This window comes from Schistocerca gregaria, chromosome 1 (genome assembly GCF_023897955.1).
Source record: "Schistocerca gregaria isolate iqSchGreg1 chromosome 1, iqSchGreg1.2, whole genome shotgun sequence".
NCBI lineage: Eukaryota > Metazoa > Arthropoda > Insecta > Orthoptera > Acrididae > Schistocerca > Schistocerca gregaria.
Window position 1 is genome coordinate 1,166,644,260 of NC_064920.1, and position 25,191 is coordinate 1,166,669,450.

General features: G+C 42.5%; 1 protein-coding gene across 1 annotated transcript in view; it reads right to left on the bottom strand.

Moving 5' to 3' along the window:
• The window catches only part of LOC126295950 (uncharacterized), an 87,157-nt gene that overhangs the window by 42,598 nt on the left and 19,368 nt on the right, over positions 1 to 25,191 (bottom strand). The window contains exons 3-4 of the mRNA XM_049988091.1: positions 18,806 to 18,941; positions 1,452 to 1,577 (exon numbers count right to left, since the gene is read on the bottom strand). Of these exons, the coding sequence (XP_049844048.1) occupies positions 1,452 to 1,577; positions 18,806 to 18,941 (262 nt within the window). The remainder of the gene's footprint in view (positions 1 to 1,451; positions 1,578 to 18,805; positions 18,942 to 25,191) is intronic.

The following is a 25,191-nucleotide window of genomic DNA, read 5'->3' on the forward strand; positions in this document are numbered from 1 at the left end:
AGCCGAGAGCAGAACCGTGTTAAGCTAGAAGGCCCCACGATAAGGGATGGACACCCACGTCGTCAGCCAACCGCCATGACCACCCCCCAGCCCATGTTAAATGATAGAGCCCTCCAGAAGAACAGTATAGATCTTACGATAACACTAAAAGGGCCACACCAGCTCCAAGTTTTAGCGTGAGACTTTTTCGCGTCTCTGTTACGTTTCAAACGTTAAAAACATTGCCCCACCATGAAAAGTATAACGTTTCTCATTGGATAGACAGAATTTTTGTAGGCGGAGCTTAAGGTTAACATTGAGACCCTGATTGGTCAGATGAAAACACAGCCAGATAGTTTTTTTTAAACCAACTTCGGAAAATGGTAGTAAGGAGAAGTTGGGAGAGGTTAGTTAGTTCCCAGACGGCGAGCTGGATGGCTGCTGCACCGGCCGCCGCCCCCTGACGAACACCATCAAGATAATGTACGCACGCGATGCCGCATAACAGCGCATAAAGCTTCACTCAGAACTGCAGAAGTCTCATCTGTTACACCCCCTTTTTGCGTAATACTAGTGTCGATCGTCAATTAAAGCTCATGGTGTTCACATTTGCCACTTTAAGTAAGAATCTGAAACGCGATGATTTTTCTGTTATGTAGTTATTGAGAAGCCACATCAGCCACTGTAATTTACGACAAGTTAGATAAGTAAATAAAGATAATTGAGGGTCACTGTAGACCATTTTGATAGTTTTCTCTTTTGTGAAACTTAATTTAAACTTAGATTATAGATGTGATATGGCATAGGTCAGCCTTCGATCCGTTGTAGAACTTGGAAACCCATTCAGGGAATATTCGTTCACATTTCTGTTGAGAGCAGTTGGTTTTTACCATCCTGTATTAAAACACTTCCTTTTATCAATAGTGCAATTTATAAACAATGTTTTGTGAGTAGAATAAAATTTCCAATGGTAAACTTAACTGCTTTTTCGACTTTATTTTACCAGCTAACTAAAAATAGGAAAGCCTTGAACCCCTTCCACTACATTTAGTTAGTATTAAGATTCTTTTACAGGGAGTGCAGTGCAGCTGACGCTGAGATCATTAAGTATTTGGTTATATCATCGCTATTCTCACTGAACTCTGCATCTCATGTGTGGTCGGGCGTCTCCTTACCAGCAACAGGTCCCAGGTTCAAACTAGTCAATTTCCTGAAAAACACGCTCAGAGCGTCGTTGCGCGAAGTGGTAGGGAGACATGACTTAGAACAGACTGTATACAGTGAACAATCACACTGTATACAGTGAACAACAAGAGCACCGATACACTTCCCTGGTGGACGCCTAAAGTTACTCACACTCGTGTCGCGACCCTCCAGTCCAGCCAGGACGCTGCGTGCCCCCTCTGCACAGAGCAGGCTGTACCCTAGAGAACTAGGAGCCGCGGTTCCGGCCCGTGCTGTGCTGTGCTTACCCTGCCCGGATGGACTCAGGCGCCCGGCGTCTCCCGGCCGCGCCCGTTGCAGCTCATTCCCTTCCTCGAGGCTGCGCAGGCGATCCTCACCTGCCATCGATCCACGCTCCAGGCTGTCCGTAGAACCTACAAAGCGCCAGTACGTGCCATGTAGTTCTATTAGAAACGGCAACCCCAGCAATCCACAAAAAAATAGTTCAAATGGCTCTGAGCACTTCTGAGGTCACCAGTCCCCTAGGACTTAGAACTACTTTAACCTAACCAAGATAGGGACATCACACACATCCATGCCCGAGGCAGGATTCGAACCTGTGACCGCAGCGGTCGCGCGGCTCCAGACTGTAGCGTTTTGAGCCGCTCGGCCACTCCGGCCGGCCAAGCAATCCACAATTCATTGGCTACAAAAAGAAATAAAAAATTCACATACTGAGAAATCATTAACCTAGTTATCATCAGTGGAACATACTACTCACACATGCTGACTAAACGCTAGAAACTTAAGGATTAATTTTGGTAGTTACTCAGTAAAAGCATGAGTGCATTTCTTACAAGTCAACGAATTGTAAGAGCTGCAATTTCAATAAATATTTGGCCAAGTGTGAGTAGGACACGCGCAGTAACGGTTCCGTACAAACTTAACTTTATATATAGACAGTTCATCCACCCCAGTAATCGAGAAACTCAACGACTTTTCCCTGTTTTCTACGGTGATCGTGCAAGATATCGGTCACTGGAATTCCAAGACTTTCGAGAATGTTTTAATTTTAGGTATGATGCCGCGTTACAAATGACAAAAGAAATCCAGAATGAGATTTTCACTCTGCAGCGGAGTGTGCGCTGATATGAAACTTCCTGGCAGATTAAAACTGTGTGCCCGACCGAGTCTCGAACTCATGGTCATTGTAACGGATGGTTTACTGTAGCCATTGTCCGTGGAGGTTCTGGAGTACCAAATATTGGTGGACTAGAAAGTTTCGTTGACAGAGACATTATTGCATTTCGCACCTATCATATGGCCGAACTCGCTAATAAAGACTTTGGTAAATCTGCTTATACGTCTACATCTGCTTTGTCTTTGTATACTCGTAACAGGAGGAAAATATCTTTGAATGAGTTCGAGACTCGGTCGGGCACACAGTTTTAATCTGCCAGGAAGTGACAAAATAAATATTTTTCGTGTGAAATAATAAAGGTTTTCTGATTTTTTTTCCTTAGTTTATGCTCTGAAACATTGTTTCTTCCAAATTTCATGGTTCCAGGTCAACGAGAAGTACCCTAATGATTTAATGATTGAGTTTTCGAGTATCAAAATATGCGATATAAATGGCCGTATCTTGTGGTTGTAATCACTTAGACTGTGTCAGATAGGACAGAATGATGTAAATGCTAAGGAAACATGGAGTTGACTGGAGGGATAGACGGCTAATTAGAAATTTATATTTGAACCAAAGAGCAAGAGTAAGAATAGGAGGTCTGATGAGTGAAGAAATTGAACTGGGAAGAAGTGCAAGACAAGGTTGTTATTTATCACTAATACTGTTCAATATATATCTGGAGGGAAGTATTAGTGAAAGTTTTGATGGAAGGAGAGGAGTTTGTATAGGGGGTCGGGGAGTAGAGTGTATAAGATTTGCAGACGACAAGGTTGTGATGGCAGAGAGAGCAACAGACATGGAACAAATGTTAGAAGATCTAAACACAAAATTAGAAGAATATGGAATGAAGATTAACAAGAAGAAAACGAGAAGCATGGTAATTTGAGGAAAGAGGAGAAAATGCCGTATGAAAATAGGGGGAGAGGAAATAGAGCAAGTGAATAACTTCAGTTACTTAGGAAGTGTAATAATGGATGATTTGTATGGCTCAAGGGAAATTAGGAAAAGAATTGCAATGGCAAAAGAAGGATTCAAGAGAAAACAGAAATTACTTTGTGGACCACTAAACAAAGATCTGACGAAAAGACTTGAAAAATGTTACACCTGGAGCATTGCACTATATAGTGCGGAGACCTAGACATTGAGGAAGGAAGATGAAACAAAACTGGAGGCACTAGAGATGTGGATATGGAGAAGAATGGAAAAAGTGAAATGGGAAGACCGAGTAAGGAATGAAGAAGTATTAAGGAAAGTTGGAGAAGAAAGAAACATGCTGAAAGTCATCAGAAAGAGAAAACGGAACTGTATTGGTCATTGTTTGAGGAGGGACCGTTTATTGAAGGAAGGAATAGAAGGAATGGTGGAGGGATAAAGGGGAAGAGGAAAAAGAAGATATCGAATGCTGGACAATATCAAAGGAGGCAAATGTTCAGAAATGGTTATGGACAGATAAAAGTGGAAGAGTCTTAACCCAAGACAATACCTGCCGTAAGGCAGAATAGCATACTACCAATCACTTAGAAACTCAACTATTTTACATCCCAGAGGACCATAGACATTAGTATATTCCATAAATTTCAACTCGGTACCTCTGCACGTTCATAAAAAAAAGTCGTCTTAACACATGAACAGACAGAAAGAGACAATCCGATAACAGATGACAAAAAACTATTTTCGTGTGATACAATTACAAATTAACAGTTTTCGGAATTTTTTATTTACTTTTATTGTTAAACATAGCTTCTTTAGAAACTGATGATTCTATGTCAAAGCAAATACCCTACATATTTTGATGAGTGAGTTTGCAAGTATCCAAAATATCTTTGGTATATGACACAAATTTCAACTTATTACGTCTATCACTCATGAGAAAAAGACATCTTAACAGACGGACAGATACACAGTCGGATAACAAACGACAAAAAAAATCGTTTGATATAAGTAATAGTTTTCGGATTTTTTCTTCCTTTATTTGTACTGTGAAAACTTGTTTCTTTACAAATGATGAGTGAGTTTCCTAATATCAAAGTATGTGACATAAATAACTGTATCTTTTTATTGCATTGACTTACAAGCTTACATGTACTACATCGCCAAGGGACCGTATACCTCAGTATGTGACATAGAATTGAACTTTATATGTGTACCCGTTCCTGGCAAAATGAGTTTTTAACAGTCAGACAGACATACAGGCAGGCAGGCGGACAGGAAAGTTAGCTACGGGTTCCATTTTTTACGCATTGAGTCACGGAACCCTGACCAGGAGGCAAAAACATAAAAATTGTATAATACAGGACTTGTTACTTACACAACGTGTCCCAGAAGTAATGATCAGTATTCAGGGATATGAAGCAAAGAAGTCAAGTAAATATGGTCTCCAAAATGCATATGTTAAAAGCTATGAACACTTTTTATCTTCGATACTGTGAACCGAATCTCTCCTGATGCAAGCTTTCTGCTCTCCATATCTTGAGAGGTGATGACATTGATCCAAACAAGAAAAAAATGCCCAGTGTAACAGGCTCTGAAGTGTATTCCTTAACGGCTATGAGCGCTTCCTCATCGACACTATTGTTAAACACATCACTTCTACTCAACAAATGCTCATAGATCTTAAGTTATGCATTTTAGAGAGTAAGTGTACAGACATTTTTTTCTTGTTTTGGTCCATAGTACACTTCCCAAAACATGGAAAGCAAAGAGCTTGGAGGGTAGACTAGATTTGTTTCACACTATCGATAATGAAGAAATACTTACATCTCTTAAAGTACGCATTTTAGAGCCCATGTTAACTAGATTCTTTGGCTTCGAATGATGGCTCTTATCATATCCCTGAATATTGACAAATCGTCCTTGGACACAATGTATACTTATAGAATTTCATATACAGCTCAAGGAAGCATAAATGAGCCAGTCAACAACCTAGATATCCACATTCTATGGATCCCGTGCAGAAGGGTCACTGCATGTGCAACGAAGTCAAGGATATATATTGTAATAGAGTCAATCAGAAATTAATTCCATCAATTTTTTATTATTTTTACAGTAAAATAAATGCCATATTCATAGGGTAACGTCTACAATATTTTAGATTAATTTGTCACTTGTTAATATAATCACCATCTTTTTCCACAATGTTTTTTTCCGCCTTGAAACAAGAACATGTATACCAGTGCGGTAAATATCATAGTCCTTCATCCTCAGCGACTGCTCCATAGAATTTTTCAAGGCCTCGATATCTTCGAAGACTGTATTATCAGGGCTGTGGTGTCCTACTGTTTACAAATGCGTTATCGATATAGGAACAGATAGTAACACGAACGTGTAATATGAAAGTTCATGCAGCAAAAATTATTGATGCTCTTCATGAGCATACTGAATTCCGTGGTTGTCAATTCGATTTTACTTTAAGTAATGTAGATGTTATTTCTGGTCAATAATGGTGTACTATTGCCATTGTTCATGTAGGTGCAACTCTACGTTCACTGATTACCACTTTGGAAAATTACCCTACTCGAAAGTTTTGCAATTTCGTCAGTGGTACAGTGACTGGTTTGTGGTATCGCACTGTCGTGCAAAAGAAGGAACTTTTGATGTGCAAACTCGCTGAAGACGTGCTTTCAACGTCCATTGTGCAACCTGTCTCCAAAACATCAACCATAATCACACCCCCTGAATGTTGTGTGAAGTCACTGCAATCACTGGCCAACCACTCCACGTTGCATCCCCCAGCTGTGCCTGCCCTTCAGGCTCTTTACAGTGACAAAACCATTGTCTAACGGAACTGATATAGACCGTAGCATCTCCACACCCCTTCTCCAGCCTTTCGTGAATGCATCTGGCCGTTTCACCGACTACGGCAAGTAATTCTGTCACAGAAGGTTGTCTTATACGTACGTCTATGTCGGCCATCTTCTAAATTTTTACAGTGCTGCCATCTGTTGATGTAGGATGTTTTTACTGGGGAACGCCGTAGGAGTTTTGCGGAAGTATGCCGATCTCATGATTACTCCATTACACACTTAGTGAAGCAGAAGGGAAGTAAGAACCATTACTTTCTGACTGGCCTTCTTATTTACGAGTAATACAATGGAATGAATTGAATACTGAACAAATACCTTTCCATTGGACGCCACATTATCATGGTACTGACCACTTGAGTACAGGAATCTGCGTGATTGCATCAAGCTGAGAGCCACCTAAGAAGTTGCAGTCATTGGTAGGAGTTTCCAAACGGAACAGGTTCAAGTGGCAAAAAACACAAAGTGTGTCCCACAACTCCTGTAACTTTCATTACCCATCGTGTTCACCTTATCAATTCACACTTAGTTCTGTGTGAGAGCGGTCCAATCAAACATCAGTTTGTTGAAAACACGCAAAAGAGAGCATCTTTAATCCGCATCACACGTCTCCAACTTTCTGGACAGACCACATTATTTTCTGGTCTTGTAGACTAACTAATGTTGACTAAGAAGAAGAGGATAACCCTTTGCTGAAACATGTTCAGCATCCGAACTGGTTATGTGGATTTCATTCCTCGACATTTAGAAACAATGAAAGAGAGTCTGAAACTGCCGTGAGCTCTCCTCTTACAACGTTTTGCTCTGGATGTTTGTCTCATCAAACTCTTTCAGATTACCAGGCTAGTGTACAACTGACAGGCATGTGCATTTGCAGGGATTTTGGCATCTCGGCCTTAATTAAAGCATATCGGAAGTGGTGGACTGAAGATATTCAGGCAGTGTATTTATAACATGAGGCACCCCAAGTTGCTTCTGCACCTGCACGTTGCTACGCGAAATTTGGTTAAAATAAATTTATCATGACTCACAAGGACCTGACTGTCTTGTGTCTGACTGACACAAGCCATATGGAACCCACAAACTGCAGAACATTTTGGACAGAAATAAGGTTGCTGAAACCAATAATGAGATTAAAACCAAATTTTATCAAATGGGATAGCATCGGGATATCACAGTAACGAAGAAGGAAGGGGATAACGAAGTGCGACAGTCAGGAAGTCAGGAAATGCCTTTTACTACAGGGGCACAGACCAAAGCAGGTACTCAGGGTTAGGTATTAACATTAACAAGAGTATTGATGATGATAATGATGGAATCTCAGATATAATAGAAAGAAATGTATTAAAAGTAAATAAAAGATAATCATTTCAAATAGCACAAGCTTATGTCCCAATATCCTTACATCCCGATGAAGAATCTGAAAACCTTAAAGATGATATACAATAAGTGTTAAACTAAAGCAATTTACAGTTTAGTATAGTAGTGAGCGATTTAAAGCAAAAACGGGGAGAAAGATGAAAACTGACTCTTCAGTAGTCAACATAGGATTCAATATCTGAAACGATAGACGAAATATAGTAGTGGTATTCGCTAAGAACGCCATTAGAGAAAAATACCTGGCAGAAAATAAAGATGGATATGACCAAACAGTATTATAAATGAAATCGTCTATGTGCTGTGAAATGAGGCGTGTACGCTGGCTAAAAAAAGCATAAATGAGGAACAATAACAACCAAAATTAACTTACTGGTTTAAAGCTCTGTATATAAAGAAATCATACTTTAACGATTAGTATACTGACAAGAGCTAAAGATGTTGCAGGTGCAAAGAGAAACGGATAAAACACATTTCAAATGACTTTGGAGAGATAATGAAGAAGATAAATAATTAAAATTAAACGATAACGGAAGTCATATAGTATTAACTGATCTTAACAAAATCATTCAGAAGCGATTACGAGAAGAAACTACTTAGAAGATTATAAGGGAGACAACCGAGAACAAGCTACGTATGAAGACACCGTAACAGGCATTTATGCTGGATACACGTCGTATCATATCACTCATGCTGTGAGATGACTCTATTACGAAGAATTGCAAGACCATACCAATTTGAATATTTCTGCAAAATCATTATAGTTAACCCACGGACACAAACAACCTAAAACGAATAAACAAAACCAAATTTCAGAAGACCCTAGAAAAGAAAAAAATTAAATGTACATGATAACAGAAGTCACATAGAAGTAACTGAACTAAGCGAAACAGTTCACAAACGTTTACCAGAAGAGAGCAGAAGCATGTTGTTGTTGTTGTGGTCTTCAGTCCTGAGACTGGTTTGATGCAGCTCTCCATGCTACTCTATCCTGTGCAAGCTTCTTCATCTCCAAGTACCTACTGCAACCTACATCCTTCTGAATCAGCTTGGTGTATTCATCTCTTGGTCTCCCTGTACGATTTTTACCCTCCACGCTGCCCACCAATACTAAATTGGTGATCCCTCGATGCCTCAGAACATTTACTACCAACCTATCCCTTCTTCAAGTCAAGTTGTGCCACAAACTTCTCTTCTCCCCAATCCTATTCAACACCTCCCCATTAGTTATGTGATCTACCCATCTAATCTTCAGCATACATTGTAACAACACATTTCGAAAGCTTCTAATCTCATCTTATCTAAACTACTTATCGACCATGTTTCACTTCCATACATGGCTACACTCCATACAAATACTTCAGAAACGACTTCCTGACATTTAAATCTATACTCGATGTTAACAAATTTCTCTTCTTCAGAAACGCTTTCCTTGCAATTGCAAAACTCCTTTACTACTTTAGGTGTCTCATTTCCTAATCTAATTCCCTCAGCATTACCCAAATTAATTCGACTACATTCCATTATCCTCGTTTTGCTTTTGTTGATTTTCATCTTATATCCTCCCTACAAGACACTATCCATTCCGTTCAACTACTCTTCCAAGTCCTTTTCTGCCACTGACAGAATTACAATGTCATCGGCGAACGTCAAAGTTTTTACTTCTTCTCCATGGATTTTAATACCTACTCCGAATTTTTCTTCTGTTTCCTTCTCTGCACGCTCAATATACAGATTGAATAACATCGGGGATAGACTACAACCCTGTCTCACTCCCTTCCCAAACACTGCTTCCCTTTATGCCCCTCAACTCTTATAACTGCCATTTGGTTTCTTTACAAATTGGAAATAGCCTTTCGCGTGCCTATATTTTACCCCTGCCACCTTCAAAATTTGAAAGAGAGTATTCCAGCCAACATTGTCAAAAGCTTTCTCTAAGTCTACAAATGCTAGAAACGTAGGTCTGCCTTTCCTTATCCTACCTTCTAAGATAAGCCGTAGGGTCAGTATTGCCTCACGTGTTCCAATATTTCTACGGAATCCAAACTGATCTTCCCCAACGTCGGTTTCTATTCGTCTGTAAAGAATTCGCGTTAGTTTTTTGCTGCTGTGACTTATTAAACTGATAGTTCGGTAATTTTCTCATCTGTGAACAGCTGCTTTCTTTGGGATTGGAATTATTATATTCTTGTTGAAGTCTGAGGGTATTTCGCCTGTTTCATACATCTTGATCACCAGATAGAGTTATGTCAGGACTGGCTCTCCCAAGGCCGTCAGTAGTTCTAATGTAATGTTGTCTACTTCCGGGGTCTTGTTTCGACTCAGTCTTACAGTGCTCTGTCAAACTCTTCACGCAGTATCATATCTCCCATTTCATCTTCATCTACATCCTCTTCCATTTACATAATATTGTCCTCAAGTACATCGCCCTTGTATAGGCCCTCTATATACTACTTCCACCTTTGTGCTTTCCCTTCTTTGCTTAGAACTGGGTTTCCATCTGAGCTCTTTATATTCATACAAGTGGTTCTCTTATCTCCAAAGGTCTCTTTAATTTTCCTGTAGGCAGTACCTATCTTACACCTAGTGAGATAAGCCTCTACATCCTTACAATTATTCTCTAACCATCCCTGCTCAGCCATTTTGCACTTCCTGTTGATCTCATTTTTGAGACGTTTGTATTCCTTTTCACCTGCTTCATTTACTGCATTTTTATATTTTCTCTTTTCATCAATTACATTCAATATTTGTTCTGTTACCCAAGGATTTCTACTAGCCCTCGTCTTTTAACCTACTTGATCCTCTGCTGCCTACACTATTTCATGCCTCAAAGCTACCCATTCTTCTTCCACTGTATTTCTTTCCCTCATTCCTGCCATTTGTTCCCTTACGCTCTCCCTGAAACTCTGTACAACCTCTGGTTTAGTCAGTTTATCTAAGTCCCGTCTCCTTAAATTCCCACCTTTTTGCAGTTTCTTCAGTTTTAATCTACCGTTCATAACCAATAGATTGTGGTCAGAGTCCACATCTCCCCTGGAAATGTCTCATAATTTAAAACCTGGTTCCTAAATCTCTGTCTTACCATTATATAATCTATTTGATACCTTTTAGTATCTCCAGGCTTCTTCCATGTATACAACCTTCTTTTATAATAAGTTGTGCTCTGTGCAAAATTCTACCAGGCAGCTTCCTCTTTCTTTCTTTGTCCCAGTCCATATTCACCTACTACGCTTCCTTTCTCTCTCTTTTCCTACTACCGAATTCCAGCCACCCATGACTATTAAATTTTCGTATCCCTTCACTATCTCAATAATTTCTTTTATTTCATCATACATATCTCCAATTTCTTCGTCATCGGCAGAGCTAGTTGGCATATAAACTTGTACTACTGTAGTAGGCGTGGGCTTCTTGTCTATCTTAGCCACCACAATGGGTTCACTATGCTGTTTGTAGTAGCTTACCCGCATTCCTATTTTTTATTCATTATTAAATCTACTCCTGCATTACCCCTATTTGACTTTCTATTTACAACCCTGTATTCACCTGACCAGAAGTCTTGTTCCTCCTGCCACCGGACTTCACTAATTCCGTCTATATCTAACTTTAACCTATCCATTTCCCTTTTTAAATTTTCTAACCTACCTCCCCGATTAAGGGATCTGGCATTCCACGCTCTGATCCGTAGAACGCCAGTTTTCTTTCTCCTGATAACAACGTCCTCTTGAGTAGTCGCCGCCCTGAGATCCGAATGGGGGATTATTTTACGTCCGGAATATTTTACCCAAGAGGACGCCATCATCATTAACCATACAGTAAAGCTGCATGCCCTCGGGAAGAATAACGGCTTTCAACCGTTCGCAGTACCAGCACAGCAAGGCCGTTTTGGTTAATGTTACAAGGCCAGATCAATCAATCACACAGACTGTTGCCCCTGCAACTACTGAAAAGGCTGCTGCCCCTCTTCAGGACCCACGCGTTTGTCTGGCCTCTCAACAGATACGCCTCCACTGTGGTTGCACCTACGGTACGGCTATCTGTATCGCTGAGGCACGCAAGCCTCCCCACCAACGGCAAGGTCCATGGTTCATGGAGCACATTATATATAATGAGCACATTATAAGAGAGACGATCGAGAGCAAGGAAAATATGATAACATCATATCAGAACAGTCAGTATGTCAGTAGTAGGTCGTATCAAAATCGCATCAAAATCTATACAGTGCACCTAAGGAAACAGTCTCTCAGGAAACAATGTGTGAGAATGAGTTCATTACGAAAGTACTACAAGAAAAAGTAGCAAAAATCTAATTCCACACAAGGAACGAGGCATGCCCTGTGCAAACACTGTAAGAAGGAATGATAGCATCGACCCAGCAGTATTCTTCAGGAGCTGCAAGCTCAAGGCAGACTGGTAGGAATCCAGGCTGGGAGTAAGCATCATAACGCAGCTCGCCGTAACTGCCTGTGGGATGGGCGTTTCGTCAAACTATCGTGCACAAAAATAGAATTGGCACCTCGACTGAGCACCGGAAGGCATAGTTAAAAATTACTCCGAGAAAACATGAAAGGTCAGAGCTGGATCAATGTTATAATTATTATAATTCACAAGAAAAGGAGTACATAAGATGTGGTGAACTTTAAGCCCATTCATTTTTTTGTCAGCGGTATAAAAAAATTTTATGAAAGTTATTACTGGTCGTTCTGAAAAACGTTAGACTTAAACCAGGGAAAGAACGAGATGGATTTTGATGTTGGAGTAACACACAGGACCATATAAACCACGCTGTTCCAGTTCTAGTGTCTAGCAAGGCAATCATGGGCAATGGTGAGCAAAGAGTGAGGCGAGGCTGTCAGCTAGCCAGGCTGTAGCATGCGCAGACATATTGTCTGGACGCTCATCCACGTGCAGGTGTGGCCAAAAGGATCGCCGATGCACAGAATGCGTGCAGTATGGCTACGTAGTCGGTAGCCTATAAAGCTGTGCCAGCTCAGGTGTGTCCAGCCACGGACAGTTCTTGTGGGCAGAGGTGGGATCAGGCTAAGATTATGCTGTCAGGCAGCCAAAATGTAGTATGCCCAGCCACAGTGTGCGGAATCGCGCCCACGTGCAAGGATGGCCAAATGGTTCACCGATAAACAGAACGCATGCAACATGGGTACATAGTGGTCAGCCTATATACCTCAGCCTGGTTAACCGCCCAGCTATGTGCAGCCTTTGTGGGCGGCATTGGGCAAACGGGTGAAGTTAGGCTGCCAGGTAGCAGCAGCCACAGCCATATTAGTTTGACTAGCAGCCACATGCAAGTGTGGCCAAAGGGTTCAGCAATGCACAGAAAGCATGCAAAATGGCTACGTAGTGGGTAACCTGTAGAGTTGTGTCTGCTCGAGTGTCGGCCCATGGGCAGCCCTTGTGGACAGAGGTGGGAAGCAGTCAGTATGAGGCTGTCAGGCAGCCAAACTGTAGTATGCCCAGCCACAGTGTCTGGAATCGCACCCACATGCAAGGATGGCCAAAGGGTCCACCGATGCCCAGACCGCATGCATCATTGGGTACATAGTGGGTAGCCTATAGATCTGGGCCTGGTTAAGTGCCCAGCTACAGGTAGCCCTTGTGGGCAGCGTTGGGTAAACAGCTGAAGTTATGCTGTCAGGCAGCGAGACTGTAGCATGCACAACCGTACTGCCTAGACTCGCGCCCATGTGCAGGGGTGGCCAAAGGGTTCAGCGACGTGCTGACTGCGTGTAATAAAGCTATGTAATTGGTAGCCTATAGCAGCTATGCCTGCTCACGTGTGAACTGATATGAAGTCCCCACTGCCCATGTCCTAGGGGGCAATGTTGGAACAGTCTTCAACTTCGATTCGGTTACATCAAGAAATTTAAATGTTCAAAATTGAAGAAGGATTTACGTAAGGAGACTCATTCTACAAAAATTTTCTGCAGTCTTGGAAGACATCTTAATTCCTTGAACTAGCATCAAGAAAGAATATGCATAAACAGCTCTCATCTGAATTACTGACTCGCAGGTGATATTCTTTTGATTGGTCGGAAGCCCACTTTAGCAAAGCTTAGAGAACTGAACAGAGCAAGTATGAAAGTACGTATGTACTACCTCATCCTGCCGTCTTCCACAGCTCTCGGCACCCCAGGTAGCAAAAATGGAAAGAGATTGCCTCATTTTGCGGACACGGTCAACATTAATAGCTCTCCATGATTTGAAATTGATTTCCTATGCAGTGTAAGCCATGAGGAACGTTCCTACTTGCAGGGGGGTTCTCATTTGTTTGGATACTCGGAAAGTTTGGTGAATATACAACACTAATAAGAAAGAAATGAAGAGTTAAAAAAATAGAGACTTACTGTGAAATTATAATAGAGCAAAACAAAATATTTAGCTGAGGGCACCCTTCACTGATGTTACGTAATGATAAACTACATAGAACTACGATCGAGCCAAGAGGGAATGCTAAATCATGAGAAGTAGATCAATATGAGAAAGCGGCTATTTTGGTTGATCTTATCACATCCCAACTGAATTACATCATATTCAGACAGTGACTCCGAAATGAGATGTTGCATTGTAAAGCTTACCCAGGAGCAGAAGTATACTCGGATCACAATTTAGTGATGGGGGGGCAGACTGATGTTTAAGTGAGTAGTACAGAAGAATCAGTGTGGAACGATATGGGATATTCAATTACTGAGAAAGGATGAGACGCGTTTGAACTTCGCTGAGGATGTGGAACTGTGATACGGAATATTATAGTAGGCACTTCAGTTGTAGAGGGATGGGAATCTCTAAAAACAGCAATCACAGATGTTGGAAAGACAAACATAGGTACTAGGAAGGTAACCGCGAAGAATCCTCGGGTAACAAAACAAATTCTTCAACTGATCGACGAAGGAAGTACAAAAATGCTCAGCGAAAGACGGGAATACTGTGATATAAATCACTTAGGCATTAAATAAACTGGAGTTGATAATGAATTAAGGATTGATTCGCCTTTTACAGGTACACAACTATTGTTTTGATTTCACACCTTACATGCATCGCCAGGTTATGGATCATCAGTGGGCTTTTTCGTTTTATTGTTTCTTTTACTTTAGGTTTTGTGTGCCCTTTGGCTGTCGACCGAAATGAGACACAGGTCTAAATTAATGCACCATGTCACCATTTTTACATTTTGCTGGTCCTGAGGTGTGGCTGGTTTGGTTTTGTGTGTCAAACGCATTTTTGTTGGATTTTTTTCATTGCTGGAACAACGTTTTCTCGTGCTCATTTGTGAAGTCTGCGTCTTGTGCTGCTGTGGTTTGGGGGGACGTTCCACTGAAATCATCAAAATTGTTCACTTTAAGAAGAGTGTGAGGCAGTGAAATGCAGGAAGATCTGCAGCGGATAGGCACTTGGTACAGGGAGTGACAACTGACCATTAACATAGACAAATGTAATGTATTGCGAATACATAGAAAGAAGGATCCTTTATTGTATGATTATATGATAGCGGAACAAACACTGGTAGCAGTTACTTCTGTAAAATATCTGGGAGTATGCGTGCGGAACGATTTGAAGTGGAATGATCATATAAAATAAATGGTTGGTAAGGCGGGTAACAGGTTGAGATTCATTGGGAGAGTCCTTAGAAAATGTAGTCCATCAACAAAGGAGGTGGCTTACAAAACACTCGTTCGACCTATACTTGAATATTGCTCGTCAGTGTGGGATCCGTACCAGGTCGGGTTGACGGAGGAGATAGAGAAGACCCAAAGAAGAGCGGCGCGTTTCGTCACAGGGTTATTTGGTAACCGTGATAGCGTGACAGAGATGTTTAGCAAACTCAAGTGGCAGACTCTGCAAGAGAGGCGCTCTGCATCGCGGTGTAGCTTGCTCGCCACGTTTCGAGTGGGTGCGTTTCTGGATGAGGTATCGAATATATTGCTTCCTCCTACTTATACCTCCTGAGGAGACCACGAATGTAAAATTAGAGAGATTCGAGCGCGCACGAAGGCTTTCAGACAGTCGTTCTTCCCGCGAACCATACGCGACTGGGACAGAAAAGGGAGGTAATGACAGTGGCACGTAAAGTGCCCTCCGCCGTTGGGAGGCTTGCGGAGTATAAATGTAGATGTACTGTTTAATCTATATATCGAGGAACCAATGAAAGAGGGCTTCAGGAGTGGAATAAAAATTCAGGATGAAAAGATATCAATGATAATATTCGCTAATAACAGTGGTATCCTCAGTTAATGTAAAGAAGAATTGCAGGATCTGTCGCATAGAATGAACAGCCTCGTAAGTACAGAATATAAATTGAGAGGGGACAGGAAAAAGAAACAAAGTTATGAAAATAAGTAGAAATGAGAACAGCGAGAAACTTAACGAAAGAGTCGGTGATCACGAAGTAGATGAAATTAAGGAATTCAGTTCTCTTGGAAGCAAAATTACCCATTAAGGACGAATCAAGGAGGGCATAAGAAGCAGACTAGCACAGGAAAAGAGAATTCTAATGCTAATAGGAGGCAGAAATTTCTGAGTAACAGAAAATGTTTTATTTGTATTGATCAACAGTCACAGCCTTCAAAATGCCATCCCTTTTGGAAGAAATATTCGACAGAATTGTAAATTAGTGAATCATGGACAGTGAAAAAACCGGAACAGAAGAGAATCAAAGAGCATGAGATACAGTGCTACAGATGAATGTTGAAAATTAAGTGGTAAGGAATCAGGAGGTTCTCGGCAGAATCGGCGAAGAAAGTGGAACATTGATAAGAAGAAGGTACAGGATGATAGGACATACATTATAAGACATCAGGGAATAATCTCAACGGTACTAGAGAGATCTGTGGAGGGTAAAAAATATAGAGAAAGACAGAGATTGAGATAAACCCAGCAAATAATTGGGAAGATAGGGAACGATCGCTATTCTGAGATGAAGAGGTTGCCACGGGAGAGGGATTCATGGCGGAGCGCATCAAACCAGTCAAAAGACTGATGATTAAAATGAGAGGCCACATGGCTGGACCGTTGGTTAGTGGTCGTCATACACAGTGGTCCCAGTCGGCAAGGCTGCTGTGTTCTGTTCAAGGTAATAAACAACTACTACATGGCGTTAAATACCTATCGCAAGACATGGTCGTGACGCAGCCTTAGCTGTTGATCAGTCTTGAAACTCAAACTGTTTGGGAGTCGGCGTGCTGACGGGCAAAACTATTATAGACTGGCGGCACCACACTCCGATAGTGTCCCGACTTCACAGAACTGAGCCATTGTCAACTGCGTGGGAGGTCAAGGGGTACAGAGCCTGACTACTGATACATAGTAATGGCTACATTACCCGAAAGGCTTCCATTACCTGGTGGAGCCCTAACTGTGGATAAGGTGGTTTCCATTGTATCACTATGCCTACACAAGGAAGGCAATAACTGTTTAAAACCTGAGTAGTTTTTAATGGTTGCCACCATTTTGAGTGAATTATCAGCTCCTCTCAGAATGACCGCAGATGAAATCTGTTTCCAGATTTCGGTTAGTCACCATGTTAGGAATCATCATTACACAGTTTCTTTTGCCTCATAAATTTCGTTAATACTTTCAATCACGATTGAATTTTCAAATGACTCGAAACAAAATTCGTAGAGTTTTTATAGATACATCGGCAGGTGTTAATTACCAAAGGCTGCTGAATAGGCCACCTTATTTATTGCTATCAATTCCTACTCTAACCTATCTTTGTTTTCAGCCTTAAGGAGCCTCCTACGTACACGTCTCGCGACGTAGCGGCCTAGTAGGGGGCCCACACGATATTAGGCAGGTGTACAAATTTCTTTGGCTCTTCAGTGTAACACACTATTGACCATTAAAATTGCTACACCACGAAGATGACGTGCTACAGACGCGAAATATAACCAACAGGAAGAAGATGCTGTGATATGCAAACGATTAGCTTTTCAGAGCATTCCCACAAGGCTGGCGCCGGCGGCGATACCTACAACGTGCTGACATGAGGAAAGTTTCCAACCGATTTCTCATACACAAGCAGTAGTTGACCGGCGTTGACTGGTGAAACGTTGTTGTGATGCCTCGTGTAAGGAGGAGAAATGCATACCATCACGTTTCCGACTTTGATAAAGGTCCGATTGTGGCCTATCGCGATTGCGGTTTGCCTTATCGCGACATTGCTGCTCGCGTTGGTCGAGATCCAATGACTGTTAGCAGAATATGGAATCGGTGAGTTCAGGAGGGTAATACGGAACGCAGTGCTGGATCCCAAAGGCCTCGTATCACTAGAGTCGAGGTGACAGGCATCTTATCCGCATGGCTGTAACGGATCATGCAGCCACGTCTCGATCCCTGAGTCAAAAGATGGGGACGTTTGCAAGACAACAACCATCTGCACGAACAGTTCGACGACGTTTGCAGCAGCATGGACTATCAGCTCGGAGACCACGCCTGCGGATGCCCTCAACGCTCCATCACAGACATGGCCGCCTGCGATGGTGTACTCAATGACGAACCTGGGTGCACGAATGGAAAAACGTCATTTTTTCGGATGAATCCTGATTCTGTTTACAGCATCATGATGGTCGAATCCGTGTTTGGCGACATCGCGGTGAACGCACATTGGAAGCGTGTATTCGTCATCCCCCGGCGTGATGGTATGGGGTGCCATTGGTTACACGTCTCGGTCACCTCTTGTTCGCACTGACGGCACGTTGAACAGTGGACGCCACATTTCAGATGTGTTACGACATGTGGCTCTACCCATTCGATCCCTGCGAAAGCCTACATTTCAGCAGGATAATGCACGACTGCATGTCGCAGGTCCTGTACGGGCCTTTCTGGATACAGAAAATGTTCGACTGCTGCCCTGGCCAGCACATTCTCCAGATCTCTCACCAAATGAAAACGTCTGGTCATTGGTGGCCGAGCAACTGGCTAGTCACAATACGCCAGCCACTACTCTTGATGAACTGTGGTATCGTGTTGAAGCTGCATGGGCAGCTGTACCTGTACACGCCATGCAAGCTGTGTTTGATTCAATGCCCAGGCGTATCAATTCCGTTATCACGGCCAGAGGTGGTTTTCTGGGTACTGATTACTCAGGATCTATGCACCCAAATTACATGAAAATGTAATCACATGTCAGTTCTACATTTGTCCAATGAATACCCGTTTATCATCTGCATTTCTTCTCGGTGCAGCAATTGTAATGGCCAGTAGTGTATTTGACGTCCCGGTGTGAGACACCCTGCAGGTTATTCTTAAGGTGATTGCGGCTGGTGTTCCCGGTGCCGGGGTGTGTACGTACGCGTGCCGGTGGAGCTGGGCGGCGGTGATTGGCGCGGCTCCCCCAGCCCCTCCGCCTGCTGCGTGGGCGGCGCCTCTGCGGCCGCCAGCTGCGACCAGCTGGTGAGGCCCTGCGGCGCCGCCTCCCTGCCGTGCAGCTGCAACCAGAAACGCCACAACATTTCACTCGTGACTACGACTGCAGTCAGATAAATTGCCAGCTCTAGTGTTACATAGCGTAAGGCTGCTCAAGTCGTACCAGAGAGGAGAGAGAAGTACTATATTTCGTAGGGTAATTTAAATAATACAATTTTTTTGCGTACACTGGATCTTTATTTTTTTAAGCTAACAACCAGCTTCCACACAAATATAAACCTTTTCTCAAAATCGTTTTTCAGTCTTTCTCAAATCTAAATCTTCGGTACAATTAAGGCGCCTGGTTTCCTAAATCGTGCCCCCTATAGTCGAACATAGGTTACGAAGTCAGCGATGACATAATAAATCCGTGGAGTAATGTAACAACATCTCACAGTAACGTATTACAGACTATTAACGTAACGTTTCTTCCGTAGCTACACATCGTGAAACTACAAGTAGGAAACAAAACCTAAATTCTTAACCAATTAAATTTCTTAAATTGTTGCTTTGAAGATAGATATCTTAGAAATATTTCGTAATTTTAATTTTCCACTTGACTTTCCACGTCTGCATATAGGTCAAGTACCGACCTTTACATTTCATCATCTCGTTCCTTACATAGCTGACATGACCAATTCATACCGTCCTTTTCTTTTGTTCTTGTTAAAGTTGTCATCTATTTGTTTCTTATTTTATAGGCTTGTGGACAGATTTTCTTCTTTTTGTTTGGCTTCTATTTCCTTTTTGTAAGGAGTTGATGTTAAATTCCATCGTTGGTTTAGCTCGTTACGTAATTTCCTTGATAACTGTTGCCATACACGGGACAGAAGATTAAGTGTTCAAGTTAAGACTTTATTCCTTGACTGTTGATTTCGGCAACTATTTCAGTATTAAACTTCCTGGCAGATTAAAACTATGTGCCGGACCGAGACTCGAACTCGGGACCACACTCTAACGTAACAGCTGCGACACTCCCTCTCGGTTCTGTTACCCATGGTGGTATCAGTAACCCCCAGCGGCCAGAAAGCGACACTTCTGAACACGATATCGGACGAATGCGAATACCAAAGTTTATAATGATTTGTAACATACACTCCTGGAAATGGAAAAAAGAACACATTGACACCGGTGTGTCAGACCCACCATACTTTGCTCCGGACACTGCGAGAGGGCTGTACAAGCAATGATCACACGCACGGCACAGCGGACACACCAGGAACCGCGGTGTTGGCCGTCGAATGGCGCCAGCTGCGCAGCATTTGTGCACCGCCGCCGTCAGTGTCAGCCAGTTTGCCGTGGCATACGGAGCTCCATCGCAGTCTTTAACACTGGTAGCATGCCGCGACAGCGTGGACGTGAACCGTATGTGCAGTTGACGGACTTTGAGCGAGGGCGTATAGTGGGCATGCGGGAGGCCGGGTGGACGTACCGCCGAATTGCTCAACACGTGGGGCGTGAGGTCTCCACAGTACATCGATGTTGTCGCCAGTGGTCGGCGGAAGGTGCACGTGCCCGTCGACCTGGGACCGGACCGCAGCGACGCACGGATGCACGCCAAGACCGTAGGACCGTAGGGGACCGCACCGCCACTTCCCAGCAAATTAGGGACACTGTTGCTCCTGGGGTATCGGCGAGGACTATTCGCAACCGTCTCCATGAAGCTGGGCTACGGTCCCGCACACCGTTAGGCCGTCTTCCGCTCACGCCCCAACATCGTGCAGCCCGCCTCCAGTGGTATCGCGACAGGCGTGAATGGAGGGACGAATGGAGACGTGTCGTCTTCAGCGATGAGAGTCGCTTCTGCCTTGGTGCCAATGATGGTCGTATGCGTGTTTGGTGCCGTGCAGGTGAGTGCCACAATCAGGACTGCATACGACCGAGGCACACAGGGCCAACACCCGGCATCATGGTGTGGGGAGCGATCTCCTACACTGGCCGTACACGTCTGGTGATCGTCGAGGGGACACTGAATAGTGCATGGTACATCCAAACCGTCATCGAACCCATCGTTCTACCATTCCTAGACCGGCAAGGGAACTTGCTGTTCCAACAGGACAATGCACGTCCGCATGTATCCCGTGGCACCCAACGTGCTCTAGAAGGTGTAAGTCAACTACCCTGGCCAGCAAGATCTCCGGATCTGTCCCCCATTGAGCATGTTTGGGACTGGATGAAGCGTCGTCTCACGCGGTCTGCACGTCCAGCACGAAGGCTGGTCCAACTGAGGCGCCAGGTGGAAATGGCATGGCAAGCCGTTCCACAGGACTACATCCAGCATCTCTGCGATCGTCTCCATGGGAGAATAGCAACGTGCAATGCTGCGAAAGGTAGATTTACACTGTACTAGTGCCGACATTGTGCATGCTCTGTTGCCTGTGTCTATGTGCCTGTAGTTCTGTCAGTGTGATCATGTGATGTATCTGACTCCAGGAATGTGTCAATAAAGTTTCCTCTTCCTGGGACAATGAATTCACGGTGTTCTTATTTCAATTTCCAGGAGTGTAGTTTCTACAACAGGGAGTGTATTTAGTGCCATAAAAATCGTCAATAACTAAAATTTTACTCCGCATTTGTCATTATTTAGTTTCCTAAGGACCCTGGACGGTACGAAACGGTACTTTACAGGACAGTTTATTTACGATTCTCTTGTAACGTACAGACATTTACTGAAAAACATTGTTTTCCTTTAATAACAAAAAAATTGCTAATTAGCATTGGAAGACCTGGTCTTATGCAGAAAGACCATCTATATCTACCCAACAAAGTAGAGTTTTTTTCGCTACGGAATATAATACCAACATTGTTTAACATAGTCATTTAAATAATTCATTACATCTGTAGCTTGAGGAAAAAACTACACAGACGTAATATGAAATCGTCAAAAGCAATAAAACTGTTTTCCAACACTGGAAAACACAGTTCTACAGTTGTTGCTAAGTCTGAGACACAGACCGCAAGAATCTTCAAAACATTCGCTTTTGAAGCAAAAGTAATTACATTTACAAAAATATTCATGTTTTAGGAAGTCGAGTGAAATGTAAGAATGGGCGAATCATTAGACTCCATTAAATTTTTTTAAGTGGCAAGGAAACTGCCTTTAATAATATCAGTAGAAATATATGCTTCTCATGCTTGAGATGTATGTTTATATTCTCTTGCTTTCAGCGGAATAATCTGCAATTATACACATATTTGCAAGTATTCTTCATGAACAATTTGTAGCTTATGTCATTGAATCAGTGTGAAGTCGTCTGTTTTTAAATGTGTTACGCGATAATTTACGTCTCTTGGTAATTTACTAAGGCATGGAACGCAAAAATATATCAACTATTTCGTTAATTACGTAGAAAATAATTGAAAACAAACATTAGCCTTGCAGTCCTTGTGTCGCTCCATCTGTCAAACGGTAACAACTGTCGCACTACACAGTCTCGTGATTGTGTGTATTATATTGTTGTAGAACTGAGGTAATTTAGAAATTCAGGGAATGACTCTTAAATTAAAGGCGAACGTAAAGAACATACTAGCAATGGCAAACTCGATTGCAACGTTGTTGAGCGGAAGAACGCGTTTGCAGAGCGACAGTGATTAGGCTCGCAGCAATAACACTGTATTGTTGGAGTTTAAAATATAATAAATTCTGAGGTGTCAGATCACTGTGAACTCTAACCTCATCTTATTAATGGTAATGTTTCGGTGATAATTTTTGTCAGAATTATTAGAGTCGCAGGTAGGGCACGTGTCAATAGGCAGACGGTTACGAATTTTCTCTAACTGGGACTTGTACCTTGATTGGAAGTTAGCCCTGCATGCTGTCGCAACCATCAGCTCCGATTGCCAACTAAAATTCAGAAAGCCAAAAATAATGTGAATTGATTTTAATGAAAAGGAGGCGCGATTTACACGGCACCTGAGACTTTGAAACCAAGTAAATTATCAAAAGATGGAACAGATCCCCCATGCTACAATAGTTTTGCAACCAAGCAACTTCTGATTTAGAAACCTACAATATTTGTAAGAATATTTTCGTGTGTATGTAGCTGTAGTTTAAATAGTTAGCAGCAACAATTCGTGTTCAAGATCATGGTTTCCAATCTTAACTTTAAATACGGAACAGAGAGTGCCCCGATCTGTTTTTCGGTCTGCAGCGGAGTGTATGCTGGTCTGAAATTCATGGCAGAATGAAACTGTGTACCAGACCGGGACTCGAACCTGAGATCTTCAGTTGTGCCCTACCACCTGAACTGTACAGGCAAAGTAGGGGTGCGGAGGGGGGGATTCGTGAGTCGTGCTCACGTATCACAGTTCGTAGAGCACTTGTCCACGATCGCCAAAGGTCCCAGGTTCGAGTCTCGGTTTGGCACGCACTTTTGATCTGACAAGAATTTCAGATCACTGCACACTCCGCTGCAGATTGAAAATTCCATTCTGGAAACACCTCCCAGGCTGTAGATATGCCATATTTCCGCAGTGTTCTTTCTTCCAAGAGTGCTAGACCGCAAGGTTGCAGGAGAACTTCTGTGAAATTTGGAAGATAAGAGAAGAGGTACTGGCACAGGTAAAGCTGCGAGGACGAGTCGTGAGTCGTGCTTGTATGTTTCAGTCGGCAGAGTACTTGACCACGAAACGCATAGGTCCGAGGTGCTAGCCCCGAGCCGACACATAGTTGTATTCTGCCAGAAGTTTCTTTTTAATAGTTGATTAAATTGTGCGTTAGTACCTCGTCTCTACCTGGAGTCCTTAGACACAAACAGCCTCTCACGCATAATGGCCCTTTTTTGACAAAACGTCGCTACCCCAGTGAATCGTCGGCAGCTCAAGACATTTCTGCCGTGCTGAGCGCGCAGAGTTCGACTTGCTACTCGTCTTGTCAGCATCAAGAGTACAAATATCGGAGTGCTTAGTACAAATATCGGAGTGCTTTCGAGAGCCAGCCCCAAACACTTTTAAAAACTTTTAAATATACGAAAGTGGAAGGCTACTTAGAATCTGACCGGTTTTCGTTTGCTTACAAAGTTATCTTCTTACTGTTTTTACTGCACGTACTAGTTTTCGGCACAGTTAAAAAATCTACAAAGAACTCATAACTCGTAATTTTTTTAAAGTGGGAACGGTTTTGTGTGATCCATCTCTAGACTACAACCGCTGGGCCAAAATCAGTTCCGGTGAATCCGATCACTCATTTACGTACCGTTCCCAAGATACGTTTATCAAAATAGGGTGGTAGCTAACATCGTGATCTGATTCCCTTCGTTTTCATTTACAAATTTTTCAGTGCTTTGATTTGACAGATCTAGACGCACTTTGGAAACCTAAGCGACAGGAAGCACATCATGTCAAAGTGTTGCTATTTATATACTACGGCACCTTGTTCTAGTTAAGCACTCGATGAAAGCTTAAAAAGCCAAAACTAGCTGTGGAACGAAGAAAAGATGTACATAAATACAGCATAACAGCAAAGATCATCTAAGATTCAGTTCTCCCTTAAGGAAGCTGTCTTGGAGTGGCCATATTTAGTCTTGTTCAGTCTTTGATGAAAACAGTTTGAAAACTAAGGAAAATACTCTGACATAAGTAAAAAATAATTATCTCAATCTGATGAGATGGTGATGCGCTTAGAATGAATGTGAATGAATGACGATACTGTGATTTTCAACACTTTCTGTGTAAGGGCGTGAAATGCATAGGAAGTAGACACGTCTTGTGGATTTATACGTTATTAAACCGCATTTTTGGCGAATATTATCAAATTCTTTAACCCCCTGTGTCATATAGAAGCAACCTGGGACTTCGTTATTTGTTGGTGTGGAAAATTATTTAAGATTTGATGACAAAGGATTTACTATGTAAGTACAACGTGGAGCAGCCGTGAAATCGAACTGCTAGAGAGAGCGGCATGCCATCTCGCGGTAGTGCTCCAAAACTCATGGCCCTGTGATCCTCTGGTCGTAAGAGCTAGTAGTTTTGTCATCCGCCAACAGAGGGCTGGTTCTGTCATCCTAGTTGGGAATCCCCATATCGAGATGGCCTTTGCCACGTATACTCTGAGAACAAATTTCACCAAAATCATGGCGATATGTAATACGTGTAGAACCAAAGTGTAGTATATGAGCACCGTTTTTTAATGAAGTGCTTCAGAAAAGAATGTGCTGTCAGTCAGTGTTAGAAAATTACCAGTAAACTCCAATTCTTTAGAGAATCGAACTCTCGTGTATAAAATAGCTTAAAACGTCTGATTGCTTCACAAATGAGTTAATATGATAAATATTT